Source organism: Ammospiza caudacuta, chromosome 9 (assembly GCF_027887145.1).
Source record: "Ammospiza caudacuta isolate bAmmCau1 chromosome 9, bAmmCau1.pri, whole genome shotgun sequence".
Lineage (NCBI taxonomy): Eukaryota > Metazoa > Chordata > Aves > Passeriformes > Passerellidae > Ammospiza > Ammospiza caudacuta.
The window spans coordinates 20,495,087-20,517,893 of record NC_080601.1 but is presented as its reverse complement, the minus strand read 5'-3'; the positions used below and the strand labels follow the sequence as shown (position 1 = coordinate 20,517,893).

The window sequence follows — 22,807 nt, the reverse complement described above, 5'->3', positions numbered from 1 at the left end:
TATGCATCACCTTCTCGCTGCAGCCCATGAGAATTGATGAGTGTAGAAGCAGAGTAAAGCATCAAGGAATAGGACCAAGGAATCAGAGACACCTTGTGAGCTCCCTGCCTCGAAAACAGAAAAGTGCAACTTAAATGCAACAAGCTGATGCAATATATCCAGCGTGCTAGCTCCAAATTTTGTGTTCTTACTAAGTACAAAGAATGTCCTCTGGCTTCAGCTTTCATTTGATAATGATTTGCATAGTCAAGTATTTTTTAGAAAACAAAATTTGGAAGGAGACTGGTGGATGTTCTCTCTCACTTGTGCACTCTGCTGTAGCCTGTGGACCTGGGACGCAAGTACAGTTGAGGGGAGGTTTGGGGAATTAAATGCACAGCTTTGAAAACTGGCATTAGCATCTGATTCAATGGCAGGAAAGGCTGTGGAAAGAGGTAAACAGTTTAAAACTATTACTGACACAGGAAAGAAGCAGATACCTGCAAATAGTAAAGTGCTTACTCTTCCAGGGGGCCTGGCTGTACATGTTGCTGTCCCACTCTCAGCTCCATTTTCAGCTTGTCTCCATCTCTCAGAAAGTCACCTTCCTGTGCACAGGCCATGGGTTCCTTCCCCACATCTTAGAGCTGTCTCCTAAAGTCATGGCACTAGGGTACAGCACCCACCTGCAGGTGCCCTCCTAGGTGGAAATGAAAGTATCAGCTCTGTCTGGAGTGTGTCAGACATTGGAGTTGGATGTGCCTGGCCCCAACTCTTCCAGGTTTGACAGTCAGTAGCTCGTGGCTTGGCAGGGTGGCTGCTGCTACTGCCAATCCAAGGGAATGTAGCCTGGCTCTTCAACTCAGTCCCTGTGCTGAAAATCAGCTGCAGTGATTCTCAACTGGCTGAAAGATTGAACTAGTACCAGGAAGTCCTGCCAGCATACCTGAATGTGCTTTCCTCTTTTTTCAGGGTGAATTTAACTCTATAAACTACTTTTTGTAGGATTGTCCCTTTCCCATCTCCCAGACAAACCTTGCAATAATGTGAATCTCACTGCCTCGAAAACAAAGCCCTCATATTTCTTAGTCATCTAATATGAAGTAAGCTACCCTTTTCCCATCAATCCCCATTTTACATGTGGGGAAAAGGAACAAGAGCAATTAAATTCAGTAGATCAGCTCTGATTTGAGGTTCTTCCTTTACAGAGAGACTGTGAGAAAGCTGTGTATCTGAAGCATGATAGTTTCATCCTTCTAGAGAGGGAACAACAAGTTCAGGCTTGGTTGCTCAGAATTACTTGCTCTGTTGTTGTGTGTTGAGCAGAACATAAAATAACTCCCCAGAGATGTATTTCTAACTAGCAAGCTTTAACCAGCAGCTGTCCTTTCCTGCTACAGTAATAGTGACATGGTATCCTGGAAGAAATCGCACACACTGAGATAGTATCAGCAGGGCATAGTTTGCTTTATTTATACTATAAAAAGGCATAAATATTGCACAATCTGATGTGGCTGGTACATTTAGAGGTTAACTGAGTCATGGGTTTTTATGGCCAGAAGATGGGGGTTTGATTGCTTAGACTGATCTCACCATAGCACAGGCATTTGGATTTCTCTGAAGCATTCCCCTTTCCAAATTTAATGCAGGAGTGCTTGATCTAGGAATCATCTGTGAACATGTCCACTCACCATGTACCAAAACATGGTTCACCCTGGTGCTTGAGACACTTGTCTCACTGGTGCATCCCTCATGCTGTGAAAGATAAATGCTGTGTTTCTAGTTCAGTGTGCATTCTAGCTTCACATCTTGCAACAGATGGCACGCTTCTTGCAGCAGCCTTGTGTGACTGCAAATCCTTCTCTGACCATGTTCCCTACTTCATGCTTCCCCTTTCTTTTGATAAACTGAATAATTTCCTGGGTCTTTTGCTGTAAGACTTACTTTAAACCTCTTATCTGTTACCACTGTGTGCACAGTGTGTGGGCAGATTACAATGATGATTAAATGGGTATTTCAGTCATTATTTCATAGGCTGCATTTCCTCATGCTTGCAGCTAGGTATCTGCAGTTTTTCTGTAGATTTTTGTCACAAACCACACAGCAAATTGTCTGTATTACTGAAGAAATTTCCTATTTTCACATTTGCAACCAGTGGACAATACCTTCAGGGAGTAAAAGAAATATTGAGTTGTTCAAATATTTCCATCTAAGAGTTGAGTGGGAACCTGGACTTCAGTAGATCCCTGTCGAACTTCAAATTCAGCATACTGTATATCCAGCAGCCTTTTAACTTTAGATTTGCAGTGTTTAAAGTCCAGTACTTGGTGATTAGGCTCAATCTCTAATTGCATAGCTGAGTTACTGTAGAATCACAGAGCAGTTTGAGTTGGAAGAGACCTTGAAGATCATCCAGTTCTAACCCCCTGCCATGGAGAGTTCTATCATCCAATGCTAGAAATATTTAACTTTTATTTAACTTAATCAGGGTTTGCTCTGATTTTAATTCAGGCTTTTGGCTACCTGCATAGAGCACAACACAGCAGAGGTATCTGGGGAGCCTGGCCAGCCCATTCTGTGGAGCTGTGCAAGATACAGCAGAGGAAAGTCTTGAACTCAGTGCAGTTACCACAGTCTGTGTCAGCAGTGGGAATTAAACTGGGAACATGCTTTAATACAGGACACTGGAGAACCATTTCTTTCCCAACTTGGTGCTTATTTGTAGAGCTCTTCCTTCACTGTCCAGTACCTTGTCTGAGCACCTCCCTCACATGCATGAAGTCACTAATGTCATGTGCAATCTAACAGCTGTCAACCTCCCTCTCCCCTTGCTGCCTTTTCAGGATCCCTTGAGGAGAAATCCCCATAGGCAAGGGGTGTGCTGGCCTTCCTGCAGACTTGGGAGCCTCTGAGCCCTTTTGTCTCTGTGGGAGTACAGCAGTGTAAGAGCCTCTGTCTCTGGGTGAGCTAAAGCACTGGATGGTTCTCATCTCATTTAAATGGCTGTAGATACTTTATATGCAATGTGCTTTGGTTACAGCCTGCTGCTCTCAGATGGATGTTTTGTTTCATTTCACCAATAAGTTGAGCCATACCATTTGTCTCGAAGATACTGCAGTCATGACAGCAAGGGGAGCTCTATTTCTGCCCTCAGACAGTGTCAAATAAAGACTCCAACCTTTATTTTCTTTCTGGTTCTAGGGTGAGATCTAGACAAGCTACAGGACATAATAAGCCAGTTCTCACTCATCTGTGATGAAAATATTATAGGGGTCATTGTCAAAGCTGGTTGGTAACTTTTCAGATCTGCCAACTTTATAAAAATCTTTTTTGCATGGTCTTGAGATCAGTGATCTGTGGCACTGTTTGCTGCCACTCATATCTACTAATGGTTAGCAGCCATCAATCTTCAGCAGCCATCAATAACCAGCATTAACCACTATCCTAATAATTGTAGGATAATCTGTCTGATGACATGTTTACTGACATGTTTACTGATAAGCAGACATGCATGGTGACAAAACCAGCCTGATATGCTGATGATCAGGTATCACAAAGTGTTTGGGTAAAGCTTTGAACAGTCTGGCTTTGTCTGGTGCTTGCCTGGTCACCGCTGAGCTTCAAATGGTAGAAGATCTGTGTTTGGTCAGGCCTGAAACAAGCAGATCTGGTTTGCCTGGCCCTGTGGAAACAACAGGTCAGAGGCAGACTCCCTACCCTGCTGTGTTTGTGGAAGTATCTAAGTGTTGCCTGATTTCCACTTGGCCACTGCATTTGACCCAACATAAACGTACTCATTAACAGGGCTTCATAATGGGCTGCATAAAATCAGATGCAATTTTGGCATGAAGAAAAATGGGGTTTTTACATTTTAACCTAAAAGCAATGGATTTACACCACTGGAATCCTACTTTAGCCTGGGTTGTATCAGTATATTCAAGCTGTTTCAGCAGCAGCATTTCACAGCAGGCTTTTCTTGTTTGGGGAATAGAAGGCCATCTGGAAGCCTTCTCCTTCCCAGGAGCTGTGCTACTGGAACATCATTTTTGTGGCATCATTATATCTCAAAGGCTAATGAGCGCTACATGATTTAAAAGTGGGGGTATTGGTACTTCTGTCTGGATAGATGGAAGTGAGTAGAAATAATCAATAAGCCTAGCCAAGATTTAGTTATGTTTCTTCTCCCTTTGTTTTACAGGGCCATCTTGACAGAAAAGATATTAATAGTTCTCTTAAATCATGCATGAGAAATGTTTCTGGAAAGAAAACTTTCTCAACAGTACTTGTGTCTCAAAAGGAAATCAACAGATGTAGTAAGGATGCAGGAGACTTTGCAAAATCCATTTATTGGAAGCAGAGGGTCTAAAGAGAGCAGGGACAGAGAAGATTTGAGATGCATTTGGGTGATCCAGAGAAAGGTCTGAGGCTTTGCTGAAGTAATGGATCACATTGAGATGTACGAATTGATCAAAGCAGCTAATGACAAAATACCTTTCCATAAAGTTTTTGGGAGTTATACAGGTGGAAATCTACAAAGTTTGGGAATAAGCTAGCAGCTCACCCACAGTTTGGATGAGTTGTGGATAAAGGTTCTTGGCTCAGTTTATGTAAAAAATCTCCCAGAACAGGTGTTACCAATCATGAAAGGGGAATCTGTGCTTCAGCATCTGACCCAGTGTGTGGAAAACTGTCCAAGGAGACCCAGTGGGACTGACCACATGTGATGGGTCAACACTAAGAATTCAAGACTTCATAAACACTGACATCTTGTGAAATCAATTCCTGAAATACCTCAGAAATTATGTGAATCATAGTATTATAGAATACCCTGAGTTGTTAGGATCCCACAAGGCTCACTGAGTCCAAGTCCTGGCCCTGCATGGAACAGCCCTGTGAGTCACACCACATGCATGACAATATTATCCAGTTGCTTCTTGAATAATATATAAATACAATAATAATAAAAATATATGAAAACAAGAATGAAAGGCGTCACAAGCAGGTTGTTGTCTGAAGGCTTCAGCTGCTTTCAGAAACATGCAGTGCAACCTCACTGCATGGGCTGAACTTCCCTGTTCACATTTCCTTTACCTTTGGGACATACTGTGCTGGAAATGGGAGCACCACAGAGAGGAGGAAGGAGCTTGTTCTTTTGTGAGATATTGCTCTGAACAATTTACTGGGGAGACTTTTGCAAGAGCCATGTGTGACTTGGCACTGGTAGACAGTTAAACACACTTTATTTAAAAATCTGAAGACTGATAAAAAGCAATGAGGGATAAATTAGGAACAACCTTTTGGACACCTATGCCCATATGTCAGCATACAGCTTGTACATATATGAAGAGAGTGGTATGTTTGCCTGGCTGTTTCTTCAGGCAACTTCAAGAAAAGTGATACACACAACATACTGCCAGTGAAGCATGAAAGCTTCACTGTTGAGTGAGACAGTGCTTTGGTTTGGTTTCATATCACTTTATCTCTTTTAAATCTTCATCTGCTTTATCAATAGAATCACTTAAATGTTGCAGTCAAAATCATGTCAAGAACCATCAGCTAAAGAGAGAAAAATTCAGATAAGGAGGACTGGTGATTGATTTATCATTTTTGAACTCAGTCTGGCTGAATCTTGAAGGATTATGCTGGCAGTCTAACAGGCAAAAATTCATTGTTCTGTAGAGATGGTCGTGTCAAACTGCATTAGTTTATGGTTTTATCATTTATAAATGCACATTTTAACAGTTTAGAGGAGTCAGCAGAATAAGGAAAAATCCTTGAACAACTGGAAAAAATTTAGTGGGTGCAGTTATATATCTGCAGTTTTTCTGAGATACTTTATGGTTTTATTTGTTGCTTTTGGTCTTGTTTGATTTGCCAAAGTTTATCTGTCTCTAGGCTTTCTACGATAAGTGTTTTCACTATGAGTAAATTCACTGGGAAAAAAAGTGTATGTAAAACCAGGTTTCCTGTTAGTAATATGCATGGTACAAGTAATGAATGGTATTTTCACACCAAATCTTCTTAGACCAATAACATTTCAGAATATATTTTGGATGTGTTTTTGCTTTCCAAATCTTGGGCCACTTAAAGCTAGAAAATGTCACTTGTTTGTTCCTGATGCAAAGTTAAATCACCATACTGTTCTTTTACTCTTTTTACTCTTCAGTCATTCACATAGCTAATTCAATTCATAGAACCAGTAAATGCAACTTTTTTTCAATGCAAAGAGTGCAATTCTCCAGTTCTTCCTTTAAAGTTGCCTGGCTTTCACCAAGGGTTTTGAAGGAGAAGCTTGACTCTGTATTGCCCTAAAAGGTAAGATTCAAATTCTGCCCTTTTCTTCATAAATATGACAGCATCTTGCACTAACAGTGTTGATTTTCAGGCTCTGAAAATAACTCCTAACTGCTTGTGTGAGTTGGTGTCAACCAGATTGAGCCATATGACCAGGATGCCCTTCACAGACTGAGAACATGAGAACACACTGGCAGTAAAAGAAATCATGCACTACTTCCCTGTGCCCCTGTGCTTTGAGGACAGCAGGAGGATCTGTGAGAGCTTTGCCAGCTCTCTGTGTCCCAGGCATGCAGTGCCTGTGGCCTGACCTCCCATGCATGGAGCACTGCCAGGGACAGCTGTGCATTCAGACCTGGAGGGGAGGTGACAGAGGGCAGATGTGATGCAGCTGTGGGAGAGTTTTGACTTCCAAGGGTCTGGATGTGAGCCAGTGAAGAAAACCAGAGAGAAATACCTGACACAAATATGATGTGAACCCTGATCCAAACTGCATGCCTTAATGCTGTGGGTTGTCACTGCTGTTCTGTTGCAGTCCTGGAACCCAGCTGGTTTCAGGTGGAAGGTAGTTTGGTTTGGTTTGGTTTGGTTTGGTTTGGTTTGGTTTGGTTTGGTTTGGTTTGGTTTGGTTTGGTTTGGTTTGGTTTGGTTTGGAAGCAGCTTTGTGACTGTGTTTAGCTGGTTTGCTGTGCTCTGGGAGGTCATTGGGAAGGCTGAGGAAAGGAAATTCTCTCTTCATAGCTAAATGATGAGATCAGAATTTTCTAGAGTGTTTTATGACAGATTTATGAAAGGAGAGTCACAGTGGCCATGACCTGTCAAATTCCAGGTGGGGGTCCTTGTGGAGGATGGGAAGGAGTGCTGGGATTCCTGGAGGGGTAGTCATGGGCCAGGCACATCCCTGGGGAAGCACCACAGGGTGTGGGGCAGCCAGAGACAGGTACCTGCGGTGTGACCCCTTCCATCTGGGGCTGGGCACCTGAAGCAAAGAGGGAAGGATGGTGAGGGGAGTCAGAGCACAAGCTTGGAGTGGGAATGGTCATGGCATAGGTGAGGATCACACAGGGAGGAGTTAGGACAAGGATCATGAGAGGTGAATGAAACTGAAGCGCTGCCCAAAGCTGAGCAGCAAGAGAAGCTGAAACACCAGCAGTGAAGCAGCCCTGCAGAGATGCAAAGGAGAGTTCTGGAGAACTGCTGGAGCCTCCAAGGGGCCCTGTGGGGTTGTGGGGACTGCCCTGGCTCTGGACTCTGAAGCAGTCAGATGTTCTTGTCACTGGTGCCCTCTGCTGCTGCTCGACTGCAGTAGTATTTGTTAGAAACATTTCTTATTCTTTGCCAACGCTGTTAATATTTACCACCTGGTAAGCAGAGTGCTCTGGCATCTCGCTGTAGGATTTCTAAGAGAGTATGTGTAAGCATGGAGATAGGATTTTACTCTTTGATAGAGTTTTACTTCTGGGAGCACTAAGGTCCCACTTCTTCACATCTCAGCAATTTGGGCAGCTGTCCCTAGTGATCCCTGCTGGTCTGCTTTCCTCTGGAATCAGCACTGAGCTCAGATTCAGATTTTCCAGGAGCTTATGTTTTCACCTGGGCATGTGTGACATTCCCCTGGTACAGTGATTTTTCTAGTTTTAATCACATAGTCATGGCTTTACATGACTGACTGCTATTGACTGTGTCCCTCACTCAGTGGTTATCAGTATAGAAACACTCAGTCATTTTGTGTAAACTCCATTCCCATGCCTTGGGTGGGTATAGCATTTTTTCTTGATGAATAGTCAACAGGTTCCATCATCTGAGATCATAAAACATGTTGATGACATTTGCTGAAGTTGTCCCAGCACTTCATCCAGCTGCAGCCACACAAAAGACTCTCTTCCTTTCTCAGCCACAGCAGAGACACCAGAGCAGCAGTTCCTGGAGCCAGGTGGTACAAGGAGAGCCCCGTGGTGGTAAAGGCAGTCCCACAGCAGCAATGTGGCCATGAGGTACCAGTGTGGGGCCCTTGGGGCTACCACAGCTCTGTGACTGCAGGAGAGCTCTCAGGCACATCATGTCACCAACCAGTCAGTCCCTCATCTCTGTCTCTACCTGCATCTCCAGAATTTTGCAAATGAAATCTGCCACTCTCTTTGTGCTTCTTTTGATAGCAACAAGTGCCTGAGCATTAGTGTGTGTGATGGCAGAAACAAGAGATTATAGAAAACATCAAGTTTAAATTTGCTCATTTTATAAAGTCTGTGTTTGTGCAGAACCCTTGCAAAAAGAATGGTCAGAGCAAAGCAGGGAGAGAAAGGTCAATCATCTTATCTCTGAAAGCAGGCATGGAAACCTCAGAAAAGGAATATTCATTGTCTAACTCCACAGCAGAATGATTTTGTACACAGTCTGTGAGACATTCAAAGTTCAGGACCTACTTCTAAGGCTTGACCTGATGATTTTCTGCCTAGGCAGGCCTTTGCCATCACATGATCTACCCCAGGTAGGTAGTTACACCCAGATCAAGTAAAAATAATAATCCATCCTTAATAGCTCTTTTCCAATGAGTCAATGTACCTTACATGAAAGGTGCAATGAAAAAGGTAAGGGAACACTGAAAGAGGTCATGGAATTTAATTTTCAGTGAAATCTAGTTACAAAGTCTGACGTTGGAACCTTAGGTAATGCCTGGATTAACTGAGTTCATTAAGAAACATTTAACCAATTTATTTGCCCTGATAAATCAAATATCTTTTGTGCCAAGTCCTTGTGAAACAGTAGATAAGCTGTGCAATGTTTGTTTTGCTTTTAGCAGCTGTGTCATCTGAGCTGTTGAATACTAAGAGAATGTTTTGTACAGTACCACATGTGGATCACTCTGCATCTTTTGCCATAGCCCTACTGGGATATTTACTTCAATTAATAATTTTATCTGAAAGTCACAGAGAAAGAAGGAAGATTTTTTTTTTCCTGACAATTTTTCATTGAAATATCATATACTTCACAGCTCTTAAGTGGGAAAATAAATCATAGTTAATGTGCTCCTTTTTCAATATTTCAAAAAAATGAAAAAAGACAGGGGGCATCTTTCATGTATATGAAAGAGCATGCATTAGTCATCACCATTTCCAGAGGAGGTGATATGTGTAGAAGAAGGCAGTGGTTGGGAGGGGGGAACAGCCACTTTCACACTTGAGGGAGACAGGGATGACACCTGAAGCAGGAGAGTTTTTACATGGGCCCTTTTTTGGGATCACTTCTTGGGGTTGTTGTGTTTCTTTCATTTCCTCTTTCATGTTCTCAAGCCACTCTGCTACCTCTGTGCATTTGTCTCTGGCAGGACTGAAAGACATGATGAAGGCATATATTTTATCACTTGGTGTCAGCATCAGTTACTGCTTTTTTTGTGTTTTAAATGCCTGATTTATCGTCTGTTTCCCTTATGACTGTAGTTATTTGATATCATGGAATGTTAACAAAGGTTTTGTTACTTGATGATTACTGAATTCTTCTTGAATTTTAAATCATTTGGTGAGATTTTCTGTTACCATTTTTCTTTATGATATGCACAGTTTTCAGAGCATACAGACTACCAGCAAACTATGTGCTTGCCTGATTTTTTGTCATGATGATAAGTAATTTTCTAAAGTTGCATAATGTCTCTAGTTAAGGCCCTAGCTAGAGTTTGGGCAGCTCTGTGCTCAGACCTTGTTTGTGCTGCAGATTCCTGGCCAACCTTTGGAAAGGCATAGTGGGCACCGTGCCCTATGATGATTGTGTTACATCTGGAGACAGTGACAATGCTGCCCCTTTGCTTCAATGTCTCCCAGACCTTTTGCATGAGCTGCTGTACGCCACAGTGGTTCTGCAGCTGGTCAGCAGGAGCTCAGCTGTTCATGCAGGTAGCTGAGAGCAGCACTCTCAGGAAATCTGCCAAGCTCAGACACCCTCTTTGAAACTGGCAGCCTTCACTTCTGTGCCTCTTTTTACCACGTATAGCACCTGACTGACTTTTCCCATTTCCTGACTCTTTTTTTCCTGACTTGGGGAAGTGCCTGTTCTTTCTTTATGCTGATCACAGTCTGGAACTAAGAACCTTACTGAGAGATGATAGGGTATAGCAGCCACATAGAGACTTGCTGTTGGTGGAATCACAGTACAGGTCCAGTGGAAAGGCTGTTACGAGCTTCATTTCCTTGCACTTCTGATTACTGAAAAGCAGTTTGCCATGTATTGCAAAGGACTTCATTGCAATGAACTTCATTGACTCAATTGCAGTGAACTTCATTGACTCCATTGCAGTGAACTTCATTGACTCCATTGCAGTGAACTTCATTGACTTCATCCTTTTTCAACTGAGTTATGTTTTGGGTCTAGTGAGTTCATACATAAATATTTAACCAAATTTTTTTCTCTAGCTGGTCAAATGTAATTTCTGTGATCTGAAAACAAACTATGTGGTTTGTATCTTATCTGTAGTACAACGTGTAGCATCTTACAGATATGGGTGTTATAAATTGTTGAATACTGAAGATATCACTGAACCTTAATACTTGCTGACCATGGCAGATTCTTTGTCAAATTACTGCCAGAAATAAGGCAGAGGTAGATATTGGATTTTCTACATAGCACTAAGGAAAGTCCTGTCTGAAAACAGTAAAAGTTTAGTAGCTAAGATGTTGCTATTTGCAGCAGAACAGGCAAGATGATTTCCACAGACTACTCTGCCAGCTTGCCGTCCTGGTTTTGGATGGGTAGAGTTAATTTTCTCCATAGTATCTGGTATGGGGCCATGTTTTTGATTTGTGCTGGAAACAGTGTTAATAATTCAGGCATGATGTAGTGATTTTTCAGCAGTGCTTGCACAGCCTCAAGGTATTTTCTAATTTCTCCTACCACCCAGTCAGCAAAAACGTTGGGGTAGCACAAGAGGTTGTGAGGAGACACAGCTGGGACAGCTGATCCCAACTGTTCAAAGGGATATTTCATACATATGCAACATGCTCAATGCGTAAACTAGAGAGAAATAGGCTGGGGGCCACTGCCCAGCAGTGGCTGGGCATCAATTTGTTGGTAGTGAGCAATTGTTTTTAGTTTCCATTACTTGTCTTTCTTAAGTTTAATTTTCATAATTGTGTCTTCATTGTCATCATCATAATTATTTATTTCAATTATCAAAATGTTCTCAAGTCAACCCATGAGTTTTCTCACTTGTAGTGTTCCGGTTCTCTTCCCCTCTATCCTGCTGGAGAGAGAGAGTGATAAGAGTGGTAAGTGGCTCAGTTGTCAGCTGGGGTTAAGCCATCTCAATGGAAATGCTTAGTGAAATGTCACATTTTAATGTAAGGACATAGAAACCCAAGGATGGATGTGCTGGATCATGACAATAGTCAAGGCAGCCCAGAATTCTGTCAAATTCCAACATTAACTTAAAAATTAATTCCCAAGGAACAGAATAAAACCAAACGTGGCTACCACAGAGGAATATTCTTTCAGACTGCTTCAGTCGCCAGTGATTCCTGAGCTATCAGTGGTATCTCTGTGTTTGAGCACTCTCAATGGATTTTTGCTCTCATGAATTGGCCTGGTTACTTTTTGGACACATACATCTTGAAAAATTGTGTTCCACAGCCCAAGGGCATAGTGTGTGAAAAGCCACCTCCTTTGGCCTATTTGAAAATACAGAAAGGAACAAATACCAAAAGTTGCTACATTTATGTAGCATGTGCCTGGATGCCATGAAATAGACACTAGCTAATAGTCTGTACCCAGCTTTCCACTGTGCAAACTCTAGGTTTCTCTCTAACAGGATGAGGGAGCAACCTGGAAAAACAAAATCGATAACATTTCCTGGTCAAGATAAAGAGAGTTAAACAGAGACAGAAAAAATAAACAAGTGATGCAAAGACTCACCCACCACCAAAAGGCTCATGATCACTCAGTCTCTGAACACTGGCTGCACTGGACAGGCAATTCCCCAGTTTTCATTGCTGAGTGTGATGTTAGACATGGGTTATCTCTTAGGGCAGTTTTGGTTGTTGTCCAAGCAGTGTCCACTCCCAATCCCTTGCTATCCCCCAGCCTGTTACTTGGGCTGGGGACAGAGGGAGCAACCAGGAGAGCCTCAGTGCAGTGCAAGCATTGTTCAGCAGCAGCTAAAGCACTACTGTGTCCTCTCCACGGTCACAAATCTGAACTGTGGCACCATGCTGGCTGCTGTGAGGGAGCCAGATCCAGTATGCCTGAGCAGGCTGGGAATACACCCGAAGGGGCTGTTCTGGGGAGAAAAAGGTGTCTGTTTTCTCACAGACCTAATCTGGAGGACAACAGAAGCTGATTAAGTGCAGGTCCCAGATGAAAGGCTACGTGTAAACACAGGATGGAGTCCTAGGAGCTGGCCCATGCATGCCACTAGGCAGGCCAGAAAAGCAGCAGCTTCCAGAAGGCATTCTAAGGAAGGCCTGGAATTTGAAACACTGGTTCATACAGCAGCATCCCACCCTGTCAATTTGAGCTCGAATTCACAGGTGGAGCCAGAGAATGGTGCCAATTTGTAACAAGACCAGAGGCCCCAGCATCTGCTTTCCTACCACACTGGGAAGAAAGCTTGGAAGAAAACAGAGTCTCTTAGGTGCTTCCTCTGAATGTGAACTATATGAGGATGGGTCTTTCAGACCCAGATGAACCCTTCATACTCAAATAGCCTTTCACACTCAAATAATCCCTGTCTTTCTGTCATCAGAGGTGACCCAAGACCTTTGGCAGTTAAATCTCTTCCCGGTTAAACTCATGGATCCCTCCAAGCAGCTCTGGCTTTATTCCCAACACCATTTTGAAACCCTTTGGGGATTATGTGAGTAATTAGATAAATAATAAAAAAGCCATGTCCGGATGTGGGATGATGCTGCAAGCAAAGCTCTGCTTTTCCAGTGCATTAGGCTTCACAGCAGTTGTTCACTCTCAGGGCTGCCAATAGAGGAATGCAAGGCACTTTATCTACAAAAGCAAAGGAAAAGAAAAAGCAAACAACAGGAGTTTTTCCTTCATGACAATAAAACTGACTGTTTTCAGCAATATAATCACCCCTCCAAAGCCTAGAAGGTTCCTTTCAATTTCACTCATCTGCCCACTTCTGGTTTTAAATACCCTGGTGTGCAATATTCAAAGTAATGCCCATTGCACAAAAATTTGTAGAATTTGTTGCTGATAAAAAACCCCATTAAGACCAGGAGAAATGGTCAGAGAATTAGAATCATCTGCCTCAAAACAGATCCTTAGCAGACAGACGTGTAAATCTGTATGCCTCCAGAGCCTTCCTTTGTAGTGAGGAAAAACAAACTTCTTCAGTGACTGGCTCATTTCACGAAAACAAGCTCATAAGAAAAGTGAGATGTCCTATTCTCTGGAAGTATCAGTATTTCCCCACTAACAGGTGAGACTGTCAGCTCATTTGTACATCCACCTTTTTAATATCTAAATTTAAGCTGGATATGTTTCTTTCCTCACTATTGCAGAATCTGCTAGTACTCAGCTAACTAGGCTAAAGATAAAACCTACCCATCCTTAAGCCCCATTCTGACAACTCAGGAGAGAACAAAGTGTGGTGTTTACAGTATGTCTGGCCATTTTTGTGCACAGGAACACTCAAAAACTAATTGAACAAATGTGGACTCAAGTTCTAAGCCAACAAGTTCATGCAGGAAGACAAATTGTTTTCCTTTATATCAGGGAGACAAAGAAGAGATTAAGATACATATATATTCTTATGTATAGGATATGTATTTTTATGTATAGGATATATAAGATTATATACATTTTAACATATCCTTCCAGCATCACAGCATCTAAGGGGTCAGTATCATTTTGGCTACGTGTCAAATGATTGAATGGGGTGGGAAATGTCTTGGCAGGTGGAAGAACCTATTTCTCTGACCGAAATGGTCCCTGACATGGTTGTTTGGGTGAGATACCTCTAATCTGACATTAGTTGTCTGAAAATCTGGATGAGCTCCCTCCCTGGTGTGTAAAGAGAAACAGGCACTGCCAAGGAGACTGACACCAATTTAAGGCTCATCCATTGTCAGTTGGTGCTGTGCAGAGACCCAGGTGTCTGAAGCAAAGAGCAGGAGAGTGGTCAGAGTGTGACCAGAGCCTGTGGGGGGATAGGTGAGGGCTCTCCTGTGGGGCAAGTCCTACCCAGGGAGCATCCCCTGCCTGGGGTCTGGGGCTGTGGCACATAAAGCTTCTCAAAAACAGAGGGGAGGGTGTGAGGGGGAGGAGGGAGAATAAAAGAGAGACAGCTGTTTCAAACGGAACTGTTCAGAGAGATTTTGCTACAGAGAACTCATACGGAGCCTCGCTGAACTGCTAGAGATGGTGCTAATAATGTCAAGGTTGTGTGTTTGATCCCTGTAGGGGCCCTTCACTTCAGAGTTGGACTAGATGATCCTTGTTGGTCCCTTCCAACTCAGAATATTCTGTAAGTGTTCGACACACTTCATTTCTTTTGCCAGCATTTTCCACTGCATTGTCTTTGAATGCCAGCTTCATAGATCAGAGATAAACAGAGAAAACCAATCTTCCTCTGCAGATTCTCATTCAGGATTACTCCAAGAGTAATGTCATGCCTCTTTATTATTACACAGAGACTTCCTAAGGTAATGAAAGCTATGAAAGCTATTTCTTTTTTTTATTCCACTAATACTTCTATTCCCCTTCTTAAGCTACAGTTTTTACCATCTTCTGCTCTCTACACATTCTCATCCCTTGTTTACTTGTTTCCCTACCAGGGCTTTGCCAGGTCTTAATTACCATTGCTTTAGGACAATTACATAACTAACACAGTCAGCTTTAATAACATTCATTCTTATCATTAGCAGATTAATAAGTAAACTCATATCTCAACAGGAATGGTAAGGCACTATTGGCTAATTTCAACCACATGATTTGGTACCACAGCATATAAATAAGCATGGATTTACAGGTCCAGCACTGGGCTTTTCTGACACTTGACTTCCTCAGCCCACCATGGAGGCCCTGGGAGTGACCACTATTTTGTTGCTGGTTTGCATCTCGTGCCTTCTCTTTGCCACATGGAGAAGCAGATCTCAAAAAGGGAAGGAGCCTCCTGGTCCCACTGCATTCCCCATTGTTGGAAACCTGCTCCAGATAAACCCATGGAATTTGCCTAAAAGCTTGAAAGAGGTAAGGAACTGTCTTATTCTTTCCTATGTTTTCTTCATGGCATATAAAACAAAGTCCAATCCCACTGTTCTCAGCTAAATTCACAAGTTTAATTTGCATTGAGCAAATGTTAAACAGCAACAAAAGGTTTCCCAGATACACATGCTTATTAAGTCTATATATAATCACAGTAATCTATTGTATTTTTAAGCCTATATATTACAGCTGTGTATATATAAATATATATATATATGTCTATATATTATAAGTCAGTCTATATATTGGCAATGACCATAGTGAAATGAGTTATGTGCTGACCTCACAATTTGTACCACAGTACTACAATTTGCAGTGGATTTGCAATCAAGGCATTGATGCTGTTGCAGTATGATCTTCCTGTGCTTAATTCCTCACCACGCTGGCAACACAGCCTGGCCATTTTTGGGGGGAGAGCCCTGCTCCATTTTGCTGCCTCTGCTCCCTAGCAGATATGTAGGATCTCCTGGGAGTGGAAGTAGCAAGTGCAAAAATTGAAGTAAAAATATTTGGAGGTGAATTGTGCTGTCCATTCCCTCCTTTGACTGGCAAAAATACCCCTTTGAGAGGCAGTTTCACTGTTTGTGGTCAAAAATCCTTCAGGCATTTGCTTCCATGTTGTTTATGTAACTGATTTTAGAGCTCATGTAAATTGCTATCCACTATGTCCTGCACAAAGGTATTCTAAAATGTTTTGCCAGCCCTGTGAAGGGCTATTTTCTTTTCTCAGATTTGGACTGGATACTTGCCATTTCCATTCATATTCCTTATTTCTTGTATGTTTCCCTCGTCCCTCATCTGTAACTCATAATTGAAAGATCACTGCACTGTTGGTAATCAATGTCATGTCTCAACAGTGTTGGGACAATGACACATCACCTCTCAGACCTCTTTGCTACAAATGTCACAAGATTATCATTGGTGTTGTGATGTTGCTCTTTGTGCTCACCTTTCCTGCAGCTCAGTGAGAAGTATGGTCCTGTCTTCACGGTACATTTGGGCCCACAAAAGGTTGTGGTGCTGTATGGCTATGATGTGGTAAAAGAAGCCCTGGTTGATCAAGGAGATGACTTCAGTGGAAGAGGCTCTCTACCACTGATTAAAAAACTCTTCCAAGGCACAGGTATGTTCTTGGTAATGCCAGCATGCAAAACAGATGCTTTCAGAGCTTCAGAAAGAGCTCCACCACAGCTGAGAGGGCAGTGCAGCAGGGCATGTTAGATTTCATTTACTACTTTCTTGCAGACAAATCAGCAATTAAAGGCAAAAAACCCAGCTCATTACTTGAACTCTTGAGTAAACTGGTCCTCTGGAGAACTATTTAAAGTCCCAGGATGGCTTCACTGAGTGCCTTTTTATTTCCAGCATGCTCCAAGCTCTGGCTAAAATTTTGTACATTAAATATGCCTCTAAAGTCTTACATTGATTCTCTCATTTCTGAAAATATTCTGAAAATATTCTGAATATAGACACAACTAGGGAATCAGCAAAAGGAAAGTCCCCAGCATAACAAGATAAGATAATACAGGCTGACCCAGTAAGGGCCACAGTCCAGATCAGGTCATGAGATTATTCACCAGGTCAGTCCCTGGTATGACATTTCTAGCACATATTCCATGATGTTATATATACAGTGCAGTACCATTGGTATTGTCAATAATGATATGGTCTATTGCAGGTGCACAGCAGAACATTTGAGTGGTTATGTCAGTGCAAAGGCCTTGTGTCCAAGACCAATTCAGTGTTACTTCTTACTTACTTGGTAACATAGTTTTTCTTATCTTGGGTATAAAGTCAGTTTTATTCAAGGGCTGTGACAGATGGATCAAATTTGTCACCTTCAGAATTGCAGAGAAGTTATGGTTTGGGGCAGATAGCAATTGCAGTGTAACTCCACAGAGAGGTGTCTTTTCATGCTGAGTACTTACTGTGTTGCTCCCATTAAAGGGAAAAAAACCTGTTTCATCATGAAGGTCTGTTTTTCCTCCCTGTGTCAGGCATTGTGACCAGCAATGGGGAGACCTGGAAGCAGCTGAGACGATTTGCACTCACCACCCTGCGGGATTTTGGGATGGGGAAAAAGGGCATTGAGGAGCGAATCCAGGAGGAAGCTCATTTTCTGGTGGAGAGGCTCAAGAACACACATGGTATGATAAGGACTTTGTGCCTGTTGAGACACTGCATATCTGCAATTAGACAATAAGGGGTGTAGGGCTGCTTCACAAAATCTATGACCCAAGGAGTGGGTGTATGGCTGCTGTTTCTGCTCCCTGTTTCTGTAGGTAAAATTATCAGTTGGCAAAATTATCAGTCAAAGGTACTGTGACAGTAGGGAGGATAAAAGTAGGAGAGAGAGGCTTGGAAAGCACCTTTTAACCTATTGTGCTTGAGGAACAAGACAGGAAGGGGCAAAAGGAATGGCTTTGCCACAGAGCCAAGGCTCTGATGGAATTCGGCCATGGAGACAGTGCTGGATGCTGTCAGATAATCAAGTATGCTCTTCTTCACCCTGTCTCCTGCAACTCTGTGTAAACAGATCTTGAAGAAGTAGGTGACCAGAGAACTCATTTGCAGATATTTGGGGTTGGGTCCATCTGAACACAAGACAATAGATCCCAGTATTGATGGGGCTGTCCAATGGGAACAGGTATATAAGCTGCTTCTGAGGGCAGGGTATAAGGCTACCCACTTGCTTCCAATCTGTAAATGTGTTTTCTAGTACTATATAAGTCAGTGTTACTTCTAAATGTGTCCCCTGAGGGTGGCACAGTACCAGCCACCCTTTTCGTTGCCAGCCCTCAATGTGTGCCTATTCTGCAAGGGGGAAAAGCAAATAGATCTAAAAGAATGATTAAGCATCACTGCTTTCTATGAGCCACTAGACAATTCAATCTGGCTTCTTAGATAAGCATTTGTTTCATAAAACAGAGAAAACACTCTCACCTCCATTGCTTTTATCTTTTGACTATCACAGTAGTACTATATTTCTTATGCCCTTATGCAAGCCTCTAACTCTGGCTCATCTTTTACTGTGTATTAAAAGGTTTTATAAGCAAGATATATACAAGCAAAAAGCATAAATCCATTATTTATCCTTAATGCAATTAATAAATAGCTATAACTAGTGTCTTCTACATTCAGCATTAATATACTCACCACCTCTGAAATATCCACTGAGTCTTCAATGGCCATGGAGTCACCAGTCAAACAGAGAACTGGTGCTATTGCTCTGTGGAATAGTCTGCTACCAAGTTGACATTTTCTCACTCTGTGGTTTTCTTTCAGGATTTTATACCTTTTCATGTTATTGTTTCTCATCTCGAACCCTTGAGATGCACCCTATCACTGTCTGCAATTAGCTTTCCTTTCTTTCTTTGGTCTAATCTTGCTTTTTGCTTACACCATAATTCTCTGCACAGGAGTCATGCAGCTGTGCTATCAAAACTGGACTTTGATCACAGGCATTTGAATGCCAAGGGGAGGGTTATGTAACTGAGGTTACACTAATAGAGTTAATAAGGAGAGTGCAATAACCTAAAGAAATGGTTCAGGCAAAGTCTCCATGGTTTCATTGGGATTTTGTGGGAATGTTAGGCTGTTTCTAATAACCAGTCTGTAAGACAGACAGGTATGTGCTAGCTGAAGAGCAACAAAGGCACTCAGACCAGTGTTCTGCCGAGAACAAGACAGAAGAGATAAACCACCATAAGAGTGAAATTAGTTCACCTCAAGAATGAGTTGGTAGGCCCTTCACTGTCCTTTCAAAGGAGTGCAAAATTCTGGATCTCCAGAGAATGTGAAACTACTTTGTAGGGTCAGAGGAGGGATTGATCCATGAAATACTGAAAACAAGATACCTTTTTTTGATGGCTGTTGCAGAGAAACCTCTGAACCCCAGTGGTTTCCTAATCCACGCTGTTTCCAACATCATCTGCTCCATCATCTTTGGGGATCGGTTTGACTATGAGGACAAGAGTTTTCTAAGTTTAATTGATTGGATAGAGGAAAACAACAAGCTCCAAACCGCTATACAAGCACAGGTGTGTCTGGTTTTATTTAATCTATTTGTTAGTTATTATAATATTCAAATCCCTGAATGTAGTCAAACCATAAAGTAAATGGCCATAAAATCCTGAGTAAGAAAGACCTACTGTTCCAAAACAGTTTAACTGCCCCATTTTCATAGTTACAATCAGGGGAACATTTTAGTTTATTCACATTAATCAGAATGTGCTTTTTCATCCCTTTATTTTTACAGCTATATAATTTTTTCCCAACTGTCATGGATTATCTACCTGGACCTCATCAACGACTGATAAAAAATTTTGAAAAAGTTGATAAATTTACAACAGATATCGTAATGGAACACCAGAAAACCCTGGATCCCACTTGTCCTCGAGATTTTATTGATGCTTTTCTTAATAAAATGGAACAGGTACTGTAAGAGTAGAGATGTATTAGATTACATGGAAATCACAACTTGAATCAGATCTTTTCTTTTTACTTGTGATGGGACACTGGGTTTTTGCAAATACAGAGAGAAACTTGCTCTTCATGACACATTGACTTCCTTTTATCCTCTCCATTTTTTTATCAAGGATTTTTAAACACAAAATTAACAGCGTGAGCCAAAGTGATGAAAGCTGAAGATCAATCTGGTTAATATAATTCAATGCTCCTTCCATATCATAATATTATTTAGTAAACCAATATAAATGCTGGTGTTCTGGAGAGTAAGTGTATTTTTTAAAGAACACTAGATGTTCTTTCTAAAGATAAACCTACATTATGGGTACAGAATTTTTCTTTTTAAGCATACTTCTTGGGTTTGTCATTCAAAACCTTCTGCCAAATCTTCCTGCAGGAGAAAGGGAATGCTGACTCAAAATTCACCATTGAGACCTTGAGCAGAACCACACTCGACTTGTTCCTTGCAGGAACAGGGACCACAAGCATCACACTGAGATTTGCAATTCTGATTCTTCATAAATACCCAGAAATAGTAGGTAATGGAAATAAATAGTTTAAAAAATTTTAATAGGTTGTGGGATCAGTTTGGACAATTCCTGTCACTACCACGCGTGGCAATACTCCCCTTGACTAAGGAAGTATGTTTTAGCAGTGTGGAGATGTGTGTAAGTCTTAGTTGTCTTCACAAGAAGCAGATGTTAGTACTGAGTATAATCATATATTCCTGGCATGCTAAAAGCATATTTTGTTGTATATAAGGAGAGGTTCAGGCAAACAGATGGGGGATTTGTTCATTCAACATTTACTTATTTCTCAACAGAGAAAATGCAAAAGGAGATTGATTCCGTGATTGGCCGAGAGCGAAGCCCTCGCATGTCAGATCGGAGCCAGATGCCCTTTACAGATGCTGTGATCCACGAAATCCAGAGATACATTGACTTCCTTCCTATTAATGTCCCACATGCTGTAATCAGAGACACCAAGTTCAGAGACTATTTTATCCCCAAGGTCTGTTACACTGTATCTGAGAAAGGTCATAATCTCTTGAAAACAACAATTGAGTTTTGTTCTTTGTATTTATTTTCAAAAGCATTGAAATGTGATACTCAATTTAATTTTTTTTTTTTGTAAGGGGATTCTGGAAGTTGCTGAGTCCAAGCCCTTGTATTAGAAAAAAATAAGAAAATACTTTTGCATCCTCTGTATGAAGAGGGAGATATTTCTGGGGGTTTTTTTCACATCACTGTAAGCTGTAATTTATTTGGACACAATATTAAATACTCTAAACAGACTCTTTATGAAAATTCCCTAAAAAACATCTTTGCCATACCAATGGCATATATTTTTGTGCATTAAATGTTCATTTAAAAGTGGTTAAACTTTGACTACCCTTTTGTTTAGCTCTGGGAACTTCTTAGGGCCTCCTTGCTTTAACATATCTCCATTGTACCTTTTGTTTTTGTTAATTCAGGACACTCTGATATTCCCTATGCTGAGTTCTGTCCTACATGATAGCAAGGAATTTCCAAATCCAGAAAAATTTGACCCAGGACATTTCTTGAATGCAAATGGTACCTTTAAAAAGAGTGACTACTTCATGCCATTTTCTACAGGTAAGACCTCTTGCTATTTCAGATCCCAGACCATCCTGTCCTGAAATCTCTCTGAAGATTTCATGGCTCCATCACCATTATCTGTACAACAATGTCAGCTGACATCTGCTAGAGTCACTTCTGGGAAGCTCTAACCCCTGTACTACAGTTCCAGCTGACTTCCTTTTTTAGCAAACACAAGAACTCCAATGCCTTCTACAAGATGTTTAAGATGTGGGACTCAACCACACAACTTGTCTCTCAAACCATCAAACAGCAGCAGCACTTGAACAACCAAAGCCTTCAAACTGCCTTCACTCACTGAGCACTCTTGTTGGTCTGGACCTTTAGTTCCTAGTTTCATTCATGCTTCCCCAAAATACTGCAGTGCTGCCTGTGCAGTCTGAGATGTCTCAGTTTTCATGGAACTGTGGCTAAAATCAGTTATCAGCAAAATACGCCACTGTGACCTCTTTCTTTTTTTGGTTTTTTTTTTTTTGATTGTAGGAAAACGCATCTGTGCAGGAGAAGGTCTGGCCCGGATGGAGATATTCATATTTTTAACATCTGTCCTGCAGAACTTCACTTTGAAGCCTGTTGTGGATCACAAAGACATTGACATCACCCCAGTAGTCACCAGTATGGCAAACATGCCCCATGACTATGAGGTCTCTTTCGTTCCACGTTAGCCAAGTGAGGAGTTTCCAGCTCCCAAACTCAGGAGTGCTCTGGCTGAATGACAGTCATTCCCCAGTCTGTTGAGAATGAAACACTCAGACCATTTATGGAGAGAAGAGTGCTTAGAAAAGAAAATTGTATGGTGCATTTATAATCACCACAGCCAGCTCTTAACAGAGTAGGCAATCACACAGGGAAGGACACACTACCCTGTGCAAAATTACAGATTCTCCTCTGCATCTACCTCACCCAGCTGTGGTTGCTGTCTGGCTCCTCACATGCCAGGCTGCCTGCACGAGTTCTCTGAGAGCCCTGCTGCTGCTGCCCCTACCACCTGACAGGTTCCACCAGGAATAGATGCTTGTACTCCAGGGTTTTTACAAACTCTGTTTGAAGTACCTCTGTCTGTACTTTCAGTTTCTTTGTAATCTATTTGTAAAGACAAACATAAGGATATTTTGTGGTAAATAATATAGACTTCTTTCCCAAAAACTTACTGTCTACTGTAGTGGGGATAGAGCTTGTCAATGACTGGGCAGATGGGTTATCCTCTGTGATTACAATGAGGGTTTGTGAAATTACAATTTATA

General features: G+C 41.7%; 1 protein-coding gene across 1 annotated transcript; it reads left to right on the top strand.

The window, feature by feature from the left end:
* Positions 1-15,247: 15,247 nt before the first annotated feature.
* Positions 15,248-22,807, top strand: LOC131561529 (cytochrome P450 2H1-like). The gene is made up of 9 exons (XM_058810849.1): positions 15,248-15,462; positions 16,438-16,600; positions 17,475-17,624; positions 19,357-19,517; positions 19,736-19,912; positions 20,342-20,483; positions 20,768-20,955; positions 21,419-21,560; positions 22,047-22,807. The coding sequence occupies exons 1-9, from the start codon at positions 15,286-15,288 to the stop codon at positions 22,226-22,228; spliced, it is 1,482 nt and encodes a 493-aa protein (XP_058666832.1). The 5' UTR covers positions 15,248-15,285; the 3' UTR covers positions 22,229-22,807.

Coding starts and splice junctions, on each gene's coding strand:
- LOC131561529 (XM_058810849.1), top strand. CDS start 15,286: ATGGAGGCCCTGGGAGTGACCACTATTTTGTTGCTGGTTTGCATCTCG. Junction 15,463..16,437: donor TGCCTAAAAGCTTGAAAGAG/GTAAGGAACTGT, acceptor CCTTTCCTGCAG/CTCAGTGAGAAGTATGGTCC. Junction 19,518..19,735: donor AAACCGCTATACAAGCACAG/GTGTGTCTGGTT, acceptor TTATTTTTACAG/CTATATAATTTTTTCCCAAC.